The 20,431-nt window shown below is 36.6% G+C and overlaps 1 protein-coding gene across 1 annotated transcript in view; it reads right to left on the bottom strand.

Annotated features, from left to right (window-relative positions):
• PHLPP1 (PH domain and leucine rich repeat protein phosphatase 1) overlaps positions 1-20,431 on the bottom strand; it is a 284,553-nt gene that overhangs the window by 70,452 nt on the left and 193,670 nt on the right. Inside the window, exons 6-10 of the mRNA XM_044665749.1 lie at positions 13,181-13,327; positions 12,265-12,495; positions 6,723-6,925; positions 4,678-4,738; positions 2,792-2,887 (exon numbers count right to left, since the gene is read on the bottom strand). Coding sequence (XP_044521684.1) covers positions 2,792-2,887; positions 4,678-4,738; positions 6,723-6,925; positions 12,265-12,495; positions 13,181-13,327 — 738 coding nt within the window. The remainder of the gene's footprint in view (positions 1-2,791; positions 2,888-4,677; positions 4,739-6,722; positions 6,926-12,264; positions 12,496-13,180; positions 13,328-20,431) is intronic.

Below are 20,431 nucleotides of genomic sequence, written 5' to 3'. Positions count from 1 at the left end.
AAAACAAGAAAAAGGATTTTGTAAAATGATGAGTATCAAGAAGGCATAAGAACCATTGTTTATGGTAGATAATAAAACAATACATGACCGAAAGGAAACAATTGTTCGGATATTACTTAACTTGTTTTCTCTATCAAGGAGAAAAAGTTCTGTGTAGAAAGGGCAGAACAAAACTGGCTCCTTAGGAGTTGATGCCCCAAATAAGCAAGATAGCAGCAAAAAGGTAACCTAGCAAGAAGTCTTGGATGAGCTCAAGACAGTAGGCCAGATGCACGGCATCCCAAAGTACTGATGGAAATGCTGGATAAGACTGGAGAAGGGAAAAATTAGTGAGAATCTATCTAGGAAATCTATCTAGGAAACAGAATCAGGATGGAAGATTCAGGCTAGAAGAACTTCCTAATAAAAAGAGTTATCCAAAAGTAGATGGCCCTGGAAAGGAGCCTTTTCCTTTTCACCAGGCCATAAGGCAAAGGCTAGCTAATGACTTGCTAGTATTTTGTAGCTTTTTGTTTAGTTTAGAGGTTTGCACTAAGTAACTTCTGAAGTCCCTTCTGTTATAAGAGAATTGGGGAAAGTTTAGCAAGAAGTATAAGTTAGCTGGATGGCTGACAGAGAAGGTTCCAAGCATGGAATGGTGAAGGGAGATTTTTATATATATATTTTTTTTAATAAAACACAGTTTAATAATGAATTTAAGGGTAAGAAATGTAGGGAGAGGTCACACTAAAACTAGGTATTTAAGGACAGACTCAAGGGACTGGAAAGGTAGGACAAACACTCCACTCTGTCACTTAAAACAGGCTGTCAGGTCAAGCTTGGCAGGTTAGGAGGAATTTGGATGTCTCACTACTGGGTGCACTTCTGTTCCAGTGATGTTCACAGACACCAGGAGTCACAGCAAGTAAATCCACAAAAGGGATAAAGTTCAAGGAGCTGAACTGGTTTGATATGTCCACCAATCAAACTTGATTCACTGCTCAACTTGATCTTTCCCAGGGTAGATGGTTTTATAGGAGACAGTTATTTTTCTGGGCTCTTCACCTTCAGCAGCTAAGTAAAACCTCTAACTGCCAGTAGTTGCATCCAGAGAGTCAGGAAAAAAAGTCTCCCTCCACCATTCCATGCTTGGAATCTTCTCTGTCAGCCATCCAGCTAACTTATGCCTCTTGCTAAACTTTCTCTAATTCTCTTATAACACACTTCTAATCCTGAGATTCTCCTCCCTTCACCACCACCCCCCCCCCCCTACAATTCTTGCCTTCTGCCTTAGAATCAATACTAAATATCAGTTCCAAGGCAGAAGAGCAGTAAGAGTTAGGCAATCAGGACTAAGTGACTTGACCAGGGTCACACAGCTAGGAAGTATCTGAGGCCAGTTTTGAAACCAGGATGTCCTGGCTCTCTATCCATAATGCTACCTGGCTGTTCCTCTAAGGTTCTCTTCAATGTCTTCTGCCTTTTTTCCTACTTAGTAAACTATGTTTAATGTTCCTGTTGTCCCCTAATAGTATTACATATAAGAGCTTACTAAACCAATGTCACTAAAGTATGCATTTAAAGAATTATTCCAGTAGAGAGGCTCTGGGGCAGTGCTCCACAATGCTTACTTATTTCCTACAGTAATAAAGCTTATTCATTTGTAAGGGAGCATTTGTCAGGGAGTATTTAGTTAGGTGTGTAGCTCATGGACACAGAACACACAGAAGGCATTTGGTCATCGTAAGGATTGGTAAAATGACCTAAGCTTTATCAGTATTAGACTGAATTTACTTTCTGACTCCTAGTCAGATCAACTACACATATGTATTCCATTATCCTGAACTCTTTAACAGAAAGGAAGTGTATGGTTTTTTTCCCCCATCAATATTCCCAACAATTATCTTTAAGGATAATCTCCATAAAAACTATATAAAAACTATAAAAGCTACTGGGAAAATCAGATTACACATTCTCTTAATGATGTTTTCATGGAAAGCTCTGGCTCTACTAATGCTAAATGAACTATCATGGTATCATGCATTTCCTCAGACTTAATGACCAGTAGACAAGAGTAGAAAGGGTCTCAGTGTACTGTGAATTATTAACCACCTAGCTTAATTTCCACGAAATATTACATATTTTGACAACTTGAAAATAAAGACTATATCTGGTTTTCGTTTGCTTTTTTGGTGGATAATGGAGATCAAAAGGTCTTTTAATAAATCAATCAAGTCATTCCTTTATAGATGAGGAAATAAAAGAAAATTGAGGACAGTAACAGAGAAAGAGAAGAGAAAAAGAAGAGAAGGAAAGGTCTCTCAATAAAATAAGACTCTTCTTGTTGGTGTCAGGTTTAACAAACTAAAAATTTGTGCAAAGTTCTTTTTAAGAACTATTTGGAAGTAATGGGTGAGGCCATCATGTTACAGTCAATTTGCACAAATGGTATATTCCAAAAGGATTGAGATCCTATAGGTGGCCCCATCAGGTGGCTTGACATTCTTTGAACATTCCTTTAGACTTATGAAATGAAATAAAAAAATTCCATTACATACTAGGCCTGCACTGCTTTAAAACGTTTGGCTGAAATTCAAAGCCACATTCTGTTTTTCACTGCATGAAAGTAAAGACAAAAAAGCTGGGCCACGTTTATAGCTCAGTGACACCACATGAGGTAAAAGACACCAAACAAAAGATGAAAACAAGTTTTTTCTGTCAAAGGAACAAGGCACACACTAACTCAGCAATTCTTTCTGAGTGACTTCTAGTTTCAGGTCTGGTTGTCTGGTCTACAGTTGTCTGTACTTACCGTGCAGGGAGTTCACGGATCTGGTTATGACCGATGTCCAACACTTCTAGCTTGCGACTCTCACATATCCACTCGGGTACACTTTCTAGATGGTTTCTACAAATCAAGCCACATTTTTTTTTTAATCAGGAGAGGATTCAGTCTAAATTTTGGTCCTAAGATTAAAGCAATGCCACAGACAACCTCTTCTTCCAAGCCCAAGTTCTGGCCCCTTCAAATTATATTGTGTGAATATATAATTAGGAAAGAACAGAATAAAACTTTCACCTAGTATCAAAAAAATAACAATAATATTGCATTTTCAAGCAACTGTTAAATTCTTAGAGGATCAGAAGCACTTGGAGTGGTAAAACAGAGCTTTTGTTACTTGTTCAAAATCAAAGACAAAATTTTCAATAATGTAAAATACAGAGATTAATTATTTTAAAAGCAAAAAATGTCTGAACTCCTACACCTAAATGAATAATCTTCTTTAAAACAATCAACATGCAAGGCCATCTATATCTCATATGATTGCTGCTACCATTTAACATATCTTTAGACCTGCTCATTTAGAACTGTCTCTAGTCAGTTTATGAACCACATGAGAAAATGAGGTGAATTACTGTATTGTATTTTGTATGCATAAATTAAGTTAACTTCATCAGGTTAAACATATTTAGAATCTCTCTCTCTCTCTCTCTCTCTCTCTCTCTCTCTCTATATATATATATATATATATATATATATATATATATATATATATATACATACACACACACATACATACATAGATACATACATACATATGTATGTATGTATCCTGAGACCCTACTTTTCATATTCTGTGTTCCCTTCTAGATGACATAAATTCTATAACTCATTTTGGTAAGTTGAATTTTATACTTTTAAGTGTAAATTATATTTCAGTACAAGCTATGTTTATATTTGTAACATTACATTTATTTATTATACTATATTTTTAAATTTACTTATATTCAAACTTCATTTAAATATATGCATGTTTATGGTAGAATTACAAATACTCTAAGACCATAACATTCCTTTCAACTGGAGAATATTGGGTATAATTGTCACAGTTCAGGTACAATTCTGTGCCTAAATGAGATTCAACTGTCCTGTTTACAAATGGGACCAGGAGACTGGTCAGAATATATAATTCAGATTTTGTTTTATAGGAGCCAGTATCCTTTGGCAAGAGACAGAGCTAAAATGAACAGAAATGCAGAACCAGGTAGGGGAATATTCAGTGTAATTAAAACAATCCCCATTCACTCTTAATTCGTGTAAAGAAAAAACTTAGGGTATAGTTTAAATAACTAGAATGTTAACAGAAAACAAAAATTACAAATTTCAATTCTCTTCTCATAAAGTTGAAAAAAACTGAAGAACAAAATGTTTTGTGCTAAAAGTGATGGTTATTTGCAGTACTGAATCTAGAAATGAGGCCTCCTTAAGCTTCCCAGTTCATTGCTCTTTTCATCATGCCATATTGCCTCTCCATTGTTTGAATTCAAGTCAAATGATGCTCAGCTAACTGATCTGACAGAATTAGACCTAGTATTGAGATTTTTTTTTGCCCATGCATCATCTTGATCTATTTGTAATTAGTCAGGCTGGATCACTGCTAAGTACAAGTATTCACATCTGGGCTATGACACATTCTACTTGAGATACTTACGCCACTATGATTGGCACATTTTAAATGGACTCAGGCACTCTTTTAGAGACTAAATAGTAAAAACTGATGAAACAACTTTGAGGTTTCATATACATGCTTTACATTCAATAGGGTGTTTATACATGAATTCAGCTGGAATTGCTTAAAGAATTTTCAAACAATTTTACCCTCAAAGCATTCCAATTCTAGCACATTGAATCCTTACCTAGAAACATCCATGAATGTCAGATGATTTGGAACTGGGTAAACATCAAGTTGCACAAGTTCTAAGAGGGGGGGAAAACAAGACATGAAAATACTATAAAAATGGCACAGAAATCTGTTAAGTATCATTACTGTGCTTTATTTCCCACTGCATTCATTAGGTTTAACTTTAACACTACAAAAAACTAAAGGAATCTTTTGCATTCAATCACGATTTATTTGAAAGATTGAATAAGTGGTTTATCACTTTTTCCCACTCATGCATCTAGTTTTTAGTTCTCAATCCTTCTCATGACATGTATGCTGTTATAACTGATGGATTAACAAATAGATTCTATGATTCTTTGATATTTGCAATTTCCTCCCTAAAGTCTTCTATGCTCTAGCTTTCTGCTTCCATCAGTATATCAAAACTATTTAATTTTTTAGAAAAATTTTCCATGGTTACATGATTCATGTTCTTACTTTCCCCTTCATCCCCCCTTCACCCTCCCCCCACCCCATAGCCAACGCGCATTTCTACTGGTTTTAACATGTGTCATCTATGGGCTGATGTGGACATGATTTGGGATGTAGACTCGAAACGACCACACCAATGCAACTATCAAAACTATTATCAGTCATCAAGGCCCATCCCTCTTGCCAAATCTGGTACCCATTCTCAACTGTCCTGATGCTCAATGACCCAAAGACATGCTATACTGATGACCATCTGCTCAGTTGTGGGGTTCTATGATACTGTTGTTTTTATTGTCCTGGTTCCTCTCCTGGCTCTTCTTCATAGCTTTCCCTAACTCCTCTGAGAAACTCATCCACTCTCATGATTTCAATGACCTCTTCTGGGTCAAATACTCCCTAATCTGCCTCTATAATGTCTCACCTATGATTCATTCCTGTTCATCTGCTTACTGGACATTTCAGCCAGGATATTTTATTTCCTATTACTCCACACCAGACACCTTTTCTCTCAAAATTCTGCACTCCTCCAAAAGTTCTAATTTCTGACAACAATACACCTACTCTCCCTGTCACTCAGGCTTAAAATTTGCCCCTTACCTCTTAACCTTTGTATCAGTTTTAGTTACAGAGTTCTATCAATGAGGTTGAGGTCATTTCACTTGTAGACCCACGTCCTTCACAGCAATATTCTAAACATAACCTAAAAGTCACTTCCTTCTTTATGATTCTCCATCAATCAGCTGTTTCCTTGGTACTTTTTTTTCCCCAATAGCTAAAATATTCTCTCTCCAACCTTTGGATTCAGTCTTACCTTTCAACTTCCAGTGCACTAGGCCAATCCTTATCATCCAGACTTAAAATTCTGAATATAAAATACATGCTATTGATTTCCTATACCCTCACTTCAGGCCTGTACATTCTCCATGTTTTTATCTTTTCTCCTAAATTCAGACCTTCTTATTATGCTTGCTACCTCCACCTCTCACCACCTACTCACTCTTAAATCCTACCTCTACTTCTCTAATGCTTTGTTTATACTATTCCTGTGAGATGAATATAAATCAATGCTTAAACTGTTTTCTAAATGAGGAAGTTGAGGCCCAGAGATGGGAAATGATTTGCCCAAGGCTACATTGAAAATGGCAGAGCTGGGAATGGAACTCAATCATTCAGATTCCAATTCCAGTGCTCTCTCTACTGAACCATGATGCTTCATCTAGATACTTAATTTGCTGCTGTGGAGTATATTCCTGTTCTGGTCCTCACAGATACACTAACATATTTAGACACCAAACAACTCTAGAAGAAAGTTAGATTTTTTTTCTCCCTATACCTGTAGTAGAATAACCATTTCAGAAGAGAAGACTAGTCAGCTCAATAACTACAATAAAATAATCCAAGTAACAAAAGAACTACAACTTTACTTTTTCTGTTAAACCAGGATTTCTCTCTCCTTCATGCCCTATATCCTACTTCATTTCATATTTGCCTTTCCATGAAGGCCCAGGAGTATGGGGAGGGCCAGTGTTGAAATTTGGAAGCACAGGCAGCAGAAAGATGGACTTTGGTACCATCTGCTTCACTTACCATTTGAAGAGGCATATAATGCTTTTAGCAAATAGCCACAAACATTCAGTGTCACCAACTGGTTCCTTTCACAATGCAGGACTTCAATATTGTTGAAAACAGTCGAATCCAGATCTTCAAGTTTATTGTCTCGAAGGTCTAGTTGAGTGACATGGGGAAGGAAGTCCACCTCCTGCACCACCAGTTTCCTAATGACATTCAATCTTAGAGGGAGAAGGAAGAAGATGGTATTTAACTTATACATTACAAATATAAACCCATTCCCAACTTTGGTGGTACCAGGTTTACTTAGGTAAACAGGTACAAGGCTTACTGTTAACTTCTTGTCATAATTTCTCCATTCTTAACTACCTGGCTTAGTCTAAATGTCCAAGCTTTTCTGACTTTCCCTATCTTATAACTCCCAAGGGGTTTAATTTTGACAGCACATTCTTAAACAAAATGGAGAAAATTATGGCTGGAGAAAGAATTAGCACGTGAACTCCATCTGAAATTATTTTAAGAGGATCATATCGCAGTATTAATTTATTTTAGCAAAAAGGAAACCATTGACAAAATACTGGAGACAACTTAAAGGGAAAAAAACCTGAACTTCTTGGAATGCCCATTACTTTAATAATAAATATTCAAATCTGAAAGAAAATAAATAGGTGAGCAGAGAGGCAGTATCTCAAGCATCCTAAGATTTAGAGTGGGACCTTAGAGGACATCTATTCCAATTCTCTCATTTAACAGATAAAAAAACTGAGGCCCAGAGTGGTTAAATGATTTGGCCAAAAGTGCACAGCTAGTAATTAGCAGTCAGAATTTGAATGCACATATTCAGACTCTCAATCTCTTTCCATCACAAACTGCTGCTTCTAGCACTCAGGAGAAACTGATAAAGTTTGAAAAGAGAGAATGCAGTTCGATGAAGCAAGCATGAAAGGGGAAAACAGGTCACCAAATAGGCTCTTAGCTGGCTCAAAGATGGGAATGAACTACTGAAGCCATTCCTGTCCCTAAGCCTTGCCAGGAACAAGAAAGTGCTGAATGAATAGAAATCTGGCACACAAATGGCAATGACTACAGGTCACAGGCTTAAAAAACAACACTCCAAGGATGAATTACAGTTCACAGGGTGAGAAAAAAGCCTTGCAGCATCCATTTTTCTTTGGATCCAATCTGTGATTTCATTGGCAGAAGTAAATCCACTGAGGAAATGCCAGTTGTTGATACAGTTCAGCACCCACTCTGCCACTTAAGAGTGTTAGAGTTGTCTGGTGTATTGGGAAGCTACAAACCTTGCCAGGGTCACACATCAGAGGCTGGACTTTGCTGGAAGTCAGCCAGCAGCTCCAGGGGGCCTGGGAAGGTGTAAGATTTAGGTGAGAAAGAAGGGAGTCAGAGACACAGTGGATTTCCGGAAGCTGTTCTGAGAGCTTCCTGTGAAATTTTTATTTTTTATACTCTTCTCTCACAGTCACACAAATGCTGGGAAAATATACATTTCAAAATCAAAACACAGAAGTGCTCAAGGGTTATACTGGTTAAGCTGACACACCTAGTAAATTTCTACAAAATTCTACATATCGATTACATTTCATCTAAACAGGCTCAAGGCTACCAAAATTCTACTTTATCTAAGTTTTATTTTTATAAAAAGAATCTTCAACATATTTCAAAAGTGGATTAGAAGGTGATAATCCTCAAATTCGTGGGGACAAGTCTAACATGGGAAAGTGGAGAAGTGTGAGAATATTTTGGTTTATTCATACTGTGTCCTTCAAAGTTTTAGAGAGAGAGAGAGATTAGAGCAGCTTCTGCTATTTTTTGAGGGTATGAACTATTAACTCATTAAATGCTAATTTATTATAGAGTATTAAGGGGAATTCTATAAAGGGATTTCTATGAATGAATTTCTATAAAAGGATTTTATATCTATACTATAAAACTTGAGGCTAGCCTAAAAATATAGATTATAATAATTTTAATAATAAAAAGTGTTGATCAGAAGAGAGTCACACAGAGGGATCTGATTGGATATCCATCCATCCTGTGGCCTGATTTTCAGACAATAAGGATCAAACACAGGGCTCTGCCTTCTGGATTGACTTGATGGACCCCGATAGAGGCCCTTATTTCTCTGAGGGAATTCTTGGCAGGACTTGAATTCAGGTTCAAACTGGCAGAAATCTATAATGGGAAAATCATTTAGCTCATTTGCATAGGTTCCTGGAGGACTTTGGCCCCATTAGGATACAAAGGAGAATTGAGAATAATGACCAACATAATAAAGGGATATATTATTATAAACATGAATTGAAAATTTCCAAATTTTACTTGGATATATAATAATTCCCTCTAAGTAAAACTTTATTTGATATCATCAAGACAACAGAGTTCCAAGATCTTCTCCCAAAAGAGACTTCTCTCTTGGGATGACAGGAATTCACTAGAAATCATGTCATGGCCACTTGAAAAGAAGAGCACTGAATGTTAAGGCTGGCCTTCAGCAAACATCTGAAGATTTTATCTTCTCACTTCTAACCCCCCAAAATAAGCCAGCTTTCCTCTTTAGTGAGTTCTGATCATAAATGGACCTTCATCAAGAGATACAACATTAAGTCAATAAATGAAAAAAAGATGGAAGAGAAAGCACATATATTTGAAATCAAATACAGTAAAAAACAAAGGATGACAAAGAGGATCAACCACTTAATGAGTGGCCTAAAAGTATTCTTCAGAGGTCTTCTCTCTTTTCAGTGCACATACAGTGTATAAAATAAAAATCTAATACCTCTGTGGGCACTTGGACTATTCCCAAAGGTTCCCTATGCTGCTAGAACTTGCATGTAAGCAAGAAAATAGACTTCATTTTGGGTACAAAGTGTCACCAGAATTTAGAAATACTTTTCCTCCAACCTATATTTCAATAACTTTGATTGGTAAAGCATAATTTAGAGGAGGTAGCAGAGTTCAAACACTGGGACTGAAATCAAAAGAGGCCAAACCTTGAGTTGTCTCTGACACTTTAATAACTTCACCTCATGAGGTCTTAGTTTCCACATCCATAAAAAGTGAGAGGACTGAACTCGATGGTTAAGGCCCCTTCTAGGTCTGTCTATCAATTTATGCTTAAGGTATCTCAACAAAAACATATCCAAGATAGTCTTACTAACAGCAAATTACAAAAGAAGTAATAGGTCTAATTAGATGAAAAAAAGAATATCCATAATCTTTAATGACAGAAAAGGTTATTTAAACTGGTGATGTTTCTCTAACATGATTTAAAATTGAATTATATACTGTGCAATATCCTCTTCCTAGGCCAACCACTGTTTTCAATTTTGCCTGTTTACTGAAATATGGTTCTCTAGAAGGTAGTTGAAATCTCAGTTCCCTGCCCATGTATAAAGCAAACTGGCAGGGGTTTAGCAGAAAATTTCAAATTTTTGAAAAAACAAAGGATATTCAACATCTGTTGGATATTGCCCAAAGAGCTACTTTCAGGTAGGTCACAGTTTCAACATGAGATTGTGCTTATTCATTTCCATGGCATTCTCTAACATGTGAAATTTGTTGTTAACTTGTACTTTTGGCTATGCCAGTAACTTCTTCCTTGTTTCTAAACTTTAACATCTCTCAGCAAAACTAGATTTTCCATGGTTGCTATGATAAAAAAGCAAGTAAAACACAAAAAATGATGTGAAATAGGAAATGAGGGTACCAATGTTCAAACTAATTTCAAGATTTGAGAAGCTGTGCAGTGCCCCATTGACACACATATTTCATTAATAAGTAATTGTGGTTATATAAAAATGAAATTAAAAATATATTTTTTTCAATTTGCATGGAATACTTTTTTCAGAGGGCAACGAAGTTGGTTGGACATAAATACTTATTAAGTTGTTTTTAACCTAAAACTTAATAAATTATTTGTCTTAACACCTTAATAAATTATTTCATGGCCTAGGAGCACCATGAAAAAAAATTACTAAGGGCAATGTGAACGAAAAAGACTGACAATCTCTGAACTGAGAGTAAGGAGAGTCATCAAAATAAAGTGAACTCTGCTGATTAGTACACATGTGACCCAGGAAATTAATTTCATTTATTTAGACCTAAATCTCTTCAATTAGGGAGGAGAACTAGATTATCTTCTACACGTGGCAATGGAAGAAAATTGAAAGAATCTAAGAAACATTTGGAGGGGAAAATAGAAAAAATATGATAATAAGCCTGAATATAAAGAGAAAAGAAACTATAACCCTAAGTGTTGTGCCTAGCTGTTTAGGAGATATTGTTGTCATCACTGTAGTAGCTAACATTTATGTTAGAACTTTAAGATTTGCAAAGCTTTTCACAAATATTAACTTAATTTATCCTTGTAACACCCCGGAGAGGTAGATGCCATCATCATGCCTATTTAACAGGTAAAAAGACTGAGGTAGATGCTACATGAATTGACCAGGGTCAAATAGCTAGTAAATGAGGCAGGTCCAAATTAAACCTTCTTGACTCCAAGTCCAGCCATTTATCCATCTAGCTACTTCCTCCAAGAGACCAGTGAAACCAATACAGACATAAAAATCAAGGGAATCAGTTGATAAATGTATTTTTGGATATGTTACCTGAGATGCCAGCTAGACATTAAAGTATAGGCAACAAGCAGGTAGCATGAAATATAGCTCTGGAGTTCAGTGGGCACTCAGGGTTGGAGGCAAAAATTTACACAGCGATCAGAGTTATTTGCAAAAAGTTAAGAGTCAAAGCTATGGGAATAGATGGCATAACTGAATTTGCAAGTATATATATGCAAGAGAAGAAGATCATGGACAAGTCTTGGGAAATGCCCCGCATTTACAGATGACAACAATGACTATGAAAGACAGAGAGAGCACAGCTTAAGGAAGGAAGGAAATGAGCATGTGTTGAGCGCCTACAACATGCCAGGCACTGTGCCAAGCAATTACAGATAATATCTCATCTGATCCTTACAATAATCCTGAGAGGTGGATGTTATTTTTACTGTCATTTTTTTAGATGAGGAAACTGAAACAGAGAGAGACTTTTCCAGAGTCACACAGCTAGGAAATGTTTGGGGCTGGATATAGATTCAGGTTTTCCTGATTCCTAGCATGCTGATTTAAGAAGGAGAGGGAAGAGACTCACACTCCAAGGGAAGCATTTCAGAAAAAGGGCATGGCCAGCAGTGTGAATAAGACAAAGAGGTTAAGGAGGACAAGAACTGCTTGTTTTATGGTTTATAAAAGGGATTTTCCTGATGGCATAGTCCCCTCTGACACGGTAATCTATCAATGCTCATGTACTATATATTATGTGCAGAAATAGCCAGTGGTCCTCAGCTACAATTAACCTTCTTTGCTTACAGCAGCTGTCACTGATAAGGTTGTGGAGCTTCTCTAATAAGCTCAGTGATAGCTTTAGGTGAACAATCTACCTTAAAATACCAAATAATGATTTAAGGAGAAAACACCCAAGTTGCTGGGTTTTTTTTTTTTAATTAATTTGGAAGCATATGCTTCCATTAATTGGTTACCTTAAATCCACATGCTTAATGTGTGGCATTTTTCTTAAAGTCTGCAGGTTGAGGGTTTCCATACAGTTTCCAGACATACAAAGTTTATCCACAGCAGTCAGTTTCTCCAAAACCTTTGGAATGTCTGTAAATTCATTGAAGGAGAGTCCTAGGTAACTGAGCTGCTGCATATTCTCCAACTCAGCAGGAAGGGACTGAAGATAGTTACCATCCAACAAAAATGTCTGCAAGCTATTCAAAAAGAGAAAGAGAAAATACAACAGACTTTTGAAATTGCATTTCTTTTTTTTTTTATGAGCACAGAAATTCAGAACAAGTAATAGCTCATGCTCCTGGCAAAATGAATTGTAGTTCATCCAGGGAAGTACAGATGGGTGGAGTACCAGGGAGTGAGGCACAAGAGAGAATACTGTCACAGATAAGCCTCCTAAACATCTGTAAAAATCAAAACAAAACTGAAGATGACTTTCCTGACTTGGGTAAACATAACGGGGGACAATATTTGCTAACTGTGGCAGGAAGCCAAAACGGCCATCACATCCCTTGTTATTTTGAGACCATTTCCAAATCTTACTAATTTAACATAGACAATGGGAGAGTAATTTACCTCCTTCATCCATACTTTAAGACACCAACCCAAATAGATTTTTCAGCTTTATCTAAACAACAGAAACTCTGAATTTTATTTTTGAGATACTATAATTGAAGAAAACTAACAAGTGAGTTCTCTACTTTGTCCATAAAATTTCCAACTGCTTAAATGGAGGTGAAAGTCAACACTTAAGTGTCTTCAAGACACTTTTTTTAAAAAAGGTCAACATTTAAGCTAAAAAAAAGATCATCTAACACTAGGCACTGTGAAACCTGTGTAGAAAGGTCATGGGTTGTACTCCACAATGAGGTTTTCAGAACATACTTGTGCATATCTCCTGCTGCTGCTGGAACAGTTCTGAGGGCATTGCATGACATGTTCAGCTCTGTCAAGGTTGGGATATTGCATACTGCCAGAGGGAAATCTCCGAGATGGTTATTGGAAAGATTAAGGCTCTTCAACTTGGTAAACCTACAGTAACCAAATTTAAAAAAAAGAGAAAGAGAAAAGTCACAGATTCAGTCATAGAATTCTACAGCAGGAAAAGACCTTTGTGCTCATATTGATATGTTAAATCCTTCATTTTAAAAGTGAGGAATTAATACCCAGGGAGATTAAATGATTTGTAAAAAGTCACACAGGGGCAGAGGCAGGACAAGCCCCCCATTTCCTGCCTGATTTCCAGTCCAGTGTATTTCTCAGAATACAACAATCTTATCTGCACAGAAACTGAAACAAAGATAGACCTTTGAGCAAAGTCTTCCAGGCTTATCAGAACTTGGTAATTAATAAGCTCATAAATGACAAAGGAGGTATTTTCCTGTAGCAGAAAGGACGAAGTCAGGGTCCTATCCAATGATAATAACAGCATTTGTATAGAGTTTGAAGGATTCCAAAGTACTTTACAAATATTGTCTCCTAGCACTTTCATAACGTAAGTTTGGAGAGTAGATGTTAGTATTATCTTTATTTTACAGATGAGGAAACAGAAGCTGAGAAGTATTAAAAGATTTGCTCAGGGTCCCACAGCTAGTAAATGCCTGAGGCTAGAGGTGAAATTAGGGGTTCCTGACTTCAACTCCAGCAAATTATCCACTGTGCCACTTTACATGTCCCCCTGAGCTAAGGACCAACTTTCGTGCTCCTATTTTCCCATGTCAAAAACAGGAATGATAAAATCCATCCCTTCCTGAATGCAATGTTTTAACTACAATGAAATGAGAAGGTATATGTAAAAACAGTTTTTGTGAATGAAATAAAAAATGTTTGTACTTCATATCTGGATATCTAAAATATCTGTGATGAATATCAATAATATCAAAATACAATGTATTTAAGACCATGTCAACATTTTTTATATGTTTGTATCTTACCCCTGCATAGTTCCTCTCTGTTGCCCATTGTTGGAAAGCTAAAGTAACACCTGGGGCAAAAGAAGAATTCAAGAGGCAAAATTTAAAAGGTAACAGGGATTCTTTAGTATCACATAACTGCTTCCAGAGCTGAATCTCACTGGTGCTTATTCACATAAATAGCTAGGCCTGAGGTCCAAAAGAAATCACACTAGATATGGTAGATATCATCGTGCTCTAGGACAAGAATGAGCAAACTGTAGCTTGTGGGCCAAATTCTGTTCATGAGCCAAGAATGGTTTTAAAATTATAAAAAATACAAAAAACAGGCTGGCAGACTAGATTTGCTCCAAGGGCTACAGTTTGCCAACCCCTGCTCTAGGATATCGATTCATGACCTGAAAAAAGAAGTGAACTAGTCATTTCATGAACATGAAGGACAAAATAATGCTAACAATAATAATAATAACTATAACAACAACTAATGTTTATATAGCACCTACTTTGTGCCAGGTATATTACATTAAGCACTTTTATAAACATTATCTCATTTTGTCCTCACAATGATCCTGAGAGGTAGGTGCTATCCTAATTTTACAGATGTAGAAACTGGCAGCAGGTGTCGGGGGCACATTTTAACCCACATCCTTCTGATCCCAGGAGCAAAACTCTATTCACTGCAACAAAAGACAGACAGTTTGAATTCTCCAGATGTCACACCATACCTCTTCTTTTCCCTATCCCAGTTACTTAAAGAGCTAGAGGAAAGCCTCAAGAACATTAAATGGATCTTCTATGAAGGATTCCTAGTAAATTCTACCATTTCACTGGATTGTTAATAAGAAAGTATTTTGTAAAACTCAAAGTAATATATAAATGTAAGCTACAATATAAAGTTCCAAGTCTAAAGTCAAGAAGACTTATCTTCGACATCAGACAATTATTAGCTATGTGACCCTGGGTAAGTCACTTCAACCTGTTTGCCTTATTCTCTTCATTTGTAAAATGAGCTGGAGAAGAAAATGGCAAACCACTCTATTACCTCTGCCAAGAAAACCCCAAATGGGGTCATGCAGAGTCGGACACAATTGAAAAACAACTGAATAACAACTAAGAGAAAGCCTAAGTAGATATTGTGAGTGCAAGGAAAGGGAAAGATGAGAGAGTTACTGGGGAGGCAGGAATGACAAATAAATTGGCAACTGACTGGATACATGAGTTAAGGGAGTGGGAACTTGGTTCCTTGAATAAATCTCTGGTATAAATTTTATTTCTTCTAATTGGCCTCTTTCTCTGAAGAGCAGAGCAAAGGTTAATATCAGCATTACCTCCTAAATGTCATATGACAAGGTTAACTTTTGGTAAAATTCATTGTTTAGCCAACAACTGAAGCAACTTTCTCCTAAACTGTGTAGCGCAACCTTCAATAATATTATTACTTGTGGCACATTTATCAGTGTCCTTTGTCAAAATATTATTTTAACATGAGTTACCACTTTTAACCTTCCATTTAGCAAGGATCAGCAGTAAAGACAGTACCACAAAACTCACCCCATTCCAAGCCATGGCCACACAGCTGCCAAAGCTTTCTTTGTAAAATACCTCCTTCCCCAACACCAATAAACTCTAATGAATCCATGTCACTCCACAAATCAAACATAAAATCCTGTATTTGGTGGCCAAAGCTCTTCTAAACTTGCTACCACTTACCTTTCCAGTCTTCTTACACCTTATACTCCTAATCTACCATTTATCCTAGAATTTGGCCTCTTTGCTGTTTCTCCAATAAGATATTCCATCTCCCAACTAGGATTTTTCAATGGCAGTCCCCCATGCTTGAAAAGGTTTTTTAAAAGGCAACTAAGTGGCAGAGTACAAAGTGCTGGGCCTGGAATCAGAAAAATTTATCTTCCTTAGTTCAAATCTGGCCTCAGACCCTTACTCCTGATGTGACCCTGGCCAAGTCACTTAACCTTGTTCATCTCACTTTCCTCATCTGTAAAATGAACTAGAAAAGGAAATGGAAGACTACTCCAGTATTTTTGCCAAAAAAAAAAAAAAAAAATTGGGTCATAAAGAGTCAGAGAGGACTGAAAGTATTGAACAACAAGGTGGCACAGTAGATGGAGAATGAAGCCCAGATGAAGGAAGACTCAAGATCAAATCCAGCTTCAGATACTTACTAATCCAACTGCAACTCCAAACTCAAGTAATCCACTAAATGTAGCATCCCTAGGACCAGGGATTACAGATATGTGCCACTATCCACAGAACTAGTTTCTAATTAGGTAAAATTATTGTTTTATTTAATATGCTATTGAATGGGACACTTTTAGAAGTTGGAAGACTATAAGAGAAAATAAAATTATCCATTGGTTATTTCAAGAGAGGAATTTCCTATAGATTTTAAAAGTCTTCAGAAAGGAAAGAACATAAAGGATCTTGTTCCAAAAACTTGACCATAATGAATAAATGAAATCAAGGTTCTTTTTCTTAGCCCTTTTGAATATCTTCAGAAACAACAAGAGACAAAGCCAATAGAGGTGATGATAAAGAAAAAATGCAAATCTCCCCAAAATAATGCAGATGAGATAGGTAAGATTTCTCTTCCAGAACTCTCTTTATACACTAAGAACACACTTAGTTTTTCATAAAAGTCTTCAAACTATTTAATCACATGCAGAAAACTATCAATAAACAAGCCAGAAGCCTGCTTAGAAATGCAACCTGAGAAGCCATAGGTGGATTGGTGACAGAACTCTTTGGCAAATTAAACTATACAACCAGATTTACAGGTACCATACCCACTCTAAGAATTACTCAAAACAAAAGACTAGAGAATTGAGTGAGAGGATGTGTGTCAAATTTAAATAGATGAGAGCAAGGAGTCCCTCAGCAGGTTATCCCAATTAATCTTATTTATATCCCCTCTCCCCATTTTAAATTGGTCACCATTTCTGAATGCAGAAAGAGTGGCACCATTCCTGCTGGCACCAATTCATTGTCAATTTACTGGCCTGGTTGGTATTAGGCTAGCTTTAATGTACTAGTATCTGAAATTCCCATCCCTAACTTTCTCTTAAAGGAGAACACAATGTTCAGCAAAGATGTGTTCAGCAAACAAAGCATGGATTGTTTCCAATAACCCAGGATCTAGATTAGAATGCATCCACAAACTTCAAAATTCTGATCTGCTTTGGAAACTGTAACCCTCTGCCTTCCCAAAGTTCCACATTTCCTTACACACACACACACACACACACACACACTGGAAGATAGACTCAAAAGATAACAAAAGTAAATAGAGAAGAAACACAAAATCCTGTTTAAGCTCACATTCACTTATGTGTATAGTGGAGAGGCAGTTAATTCCTGCCTTTAAAATAGAGGGAAAGAACAATACCAAAACATAATTGGTAGTTAGAAGTTATCTTCCAGTTGGGAGAAAGAACTGAGATGAAATACTAAAAGGATAGCCTTTTCCCCATTTCCCTTGGATGTACAAATTTTAGGCAACTTTATTTTTACCATTTTTTATCCAAAATTGCTTTATTTTATTTATCCATTCTCTATTCTCCAGACACTTATTTATATCTCTTATTCACTTCATAAGATGGTCCAGGTCAGTATCACTTGGCCAAAAAAAAAGGCCCTCATCCTTTCTCAGAAGCCCATTGAATCAATATAAGGCTTGATCACCCATTTAGAGTATTCTTTTTTTTTAACATTTATTAATATTTACTTTTTTGAAAAGTTAACATGGTTACATAATTCATGCTCTTACTTTCCCCTTCACACCCCACCCCGACTTCGCCCCCCCCCCAACCATGGTAGAGTAGTATTCTTATAGAAGTAGGAGTCTTCATAACATTTCTTCACTTAATACTGTGTTTTACCAATGAACAATGTTAGGTGAGGTATCCCTGTGTGGAATGAGCTAGTGAAAATCTAAAAATTCCCAAATAAGAGGTTGCTATAAAATACAGTAACAGAGTTGATCATAGGGATCAAAGATTTTAAGCTGGAGAGGACCTCAGAAGTCATCTAATCCAACTCCCTCAGTGAACTGGGAAGAAAACTATATCAGAGAAATAGCAAGTGACTTGTTTAAGTCACCGAACTACTAAATAGCAGAGCTTGGATTTTAACTAAGATCTTCCACTTTCAAATATGGTGCCCTTTGTATGCCCTATGCCACATGTTAATATAAACAATATTTATGGGCACCAAAACGTTTAAAGAATGAGGACCCTTTTTAAAAATGACATTTTGGAAGTAGATCTTGTCTTATTAGTAAGTACCCTTGACCAAGAAACTATATAATAATAAAAAGCTACTATGAATTTAGTCAATGCTTTAAAAATTAGTTTGTATTTTATTAATCACAACAGCATTTACATACCTTTGGAAAGGAGTGACATCTATATGGAAAAAAACAATATGCCTTGCACATTCTATGGGAGATTTGTTTCCTTACTTGTAGACTTAAAACTGTATTTGCAAATTCTTTGCAATAAATCCACCCTTTTCCTTAGAACCCACACCCATTGCTTCTTGGGAACTACAGGGTTTGGTTGAGTGTGCCCTTTCATCTCAGAGTCAAAGCTATCTATTAGTCTAATTGCTATTGAAAAAGAACCCACATTTCTTTCATTGACTCTACTTTTCCAATGTAGTTGGTGAAGGTACCACATCCCATTTTAAATAAAACAGTAATTATAGCTAGTGTGTATATAGCAGTTTAAGGTTTGCAAAGCGCTTTACAATTATTATGCCATTTTATCTTTATAACAACCCTGAGAAGTAGGTTCTATTATTATCCCCATTTTACAGATGAAAATAAACAAGGGCAAGAGAACTTAATTCACTTGCCCAGGGTCACACAGCTAGTAAGTATCTGCAGCCATATCTGAACTTGGGTCATCCTGACTCTAGGTTCAGCATTCGTTTTAGATTAAGTCCTTGGAACTGCAGTGGTGATGTAGAAGCATAATGTTTGGATAGGCTGCGGGAAGCTGGTTACATGTTAGGGGTAATCTATAAATGACTGAGGTAGAGAAAAATCAAAGTCATTCAAAAGCCTTCCAGCATAGGAACAGCCTGGAGCAGAGGGGAGATTGTCAAGATAGTCCTTAATTTTGACCCTGACCAAGTCTTCTCTTCTCTGGCTGAAGAAGGACCTTATGAGCTTTGAAAATTACAGAAAATCTAGAACTTTCCATTTCTTCTAGGAGTATCACTAGATCTGCTAGAGGAAATGTCTGCATGGGAAGCCAAGGCAAGACTGGCAATTCACTACACTGAAGGGGAACTTTTGGATAGTGCCACATGAATGATTAAAAAATAAAAAGGATTCCCAGGAACTGTAAATTATCCTTTTTGTTACATTTATACTCTAGGTTTGAGCCCAATTTCCTCTGGATTCTGAACATACTTGTGAACAAATATATTACAGATTGGGGGATGGAGGAAATTATAAACCACTTCTTTAAATCTGCAATAAACTTTTTTAGAAGCTACTTAAGTGGCCTGATTAAATGATTCTCAACAGATAATTTTGGAGGAGGAAGCACATTGGTATGAGTTTAAGCCCATAGAATTAGAGAATTAGTCCCTGATTCCTCAGAAGTACTCCCTGAATCCCTGAGGGGAAAATGTAACCTTGTTTTGGGAACTTGAGACTCATTTGTAAGAATGGGATTTGGGAAACAGATATGTAGAGCTGACATAGGCTACAAGTTATTTTTGTTTTGTTTTGTTTTGTTTTTTAATAACCTTTATCTTCTGACTTAGAATCAATACTGTATACTGTTTCCAAGGCAGAGGAGTTGATAAGTTTTAGGCAATGGGGGTTAAGTGACTCGCTCAGGGTCACACAGCTAGGAAGTGTCTGAGATGAGATTTTACTTTCCATCTCTAGGCTTGACTCTCTATCCACTGAGCCACCTAGCTGCCCCCTTACAGCTTCTTATGATGACATTAGGGAGAACAGCTACTAACCAAATATTTCTGGCAACTTGTAGTGAATGCTGGTCCAAGCAATAGCATGCTTGTGACTCTATCTTGTGCATTGTCCAATGTCTTCAAAATTCCATTTATAGTAAACTCCAGAATCTCTCCTATGAACTTGGTCTCTATTAAAATTCTTCCATCATCTATTGTGGAGATCTGAATATTAAATGCACAGAGAAGTCAAGAAACTTACTTTTACTGATGAACTTCA

The sequence above is a fragment of the Gracilinanus agilis genome, chromosome 1 (genome assembly GCF_016433145.1).
Source record: "Gracilinanus agilis isolate LMUSP501 chromosome 1, AgileGrace, whole genome shotgun sequence".
Taxonomy (NCBI): domain Eukaryota; kingdom Metazoa; phylum Chordata; class Mammalia; order Didelphimorphia; family Didelphidae; genus Gracilinanus; species Gracilinanus agilis.
Note: the sequence above shows the minus strand (reverse complement) of the source record. Positions and strands in the feature narration are given on the sequence as shown.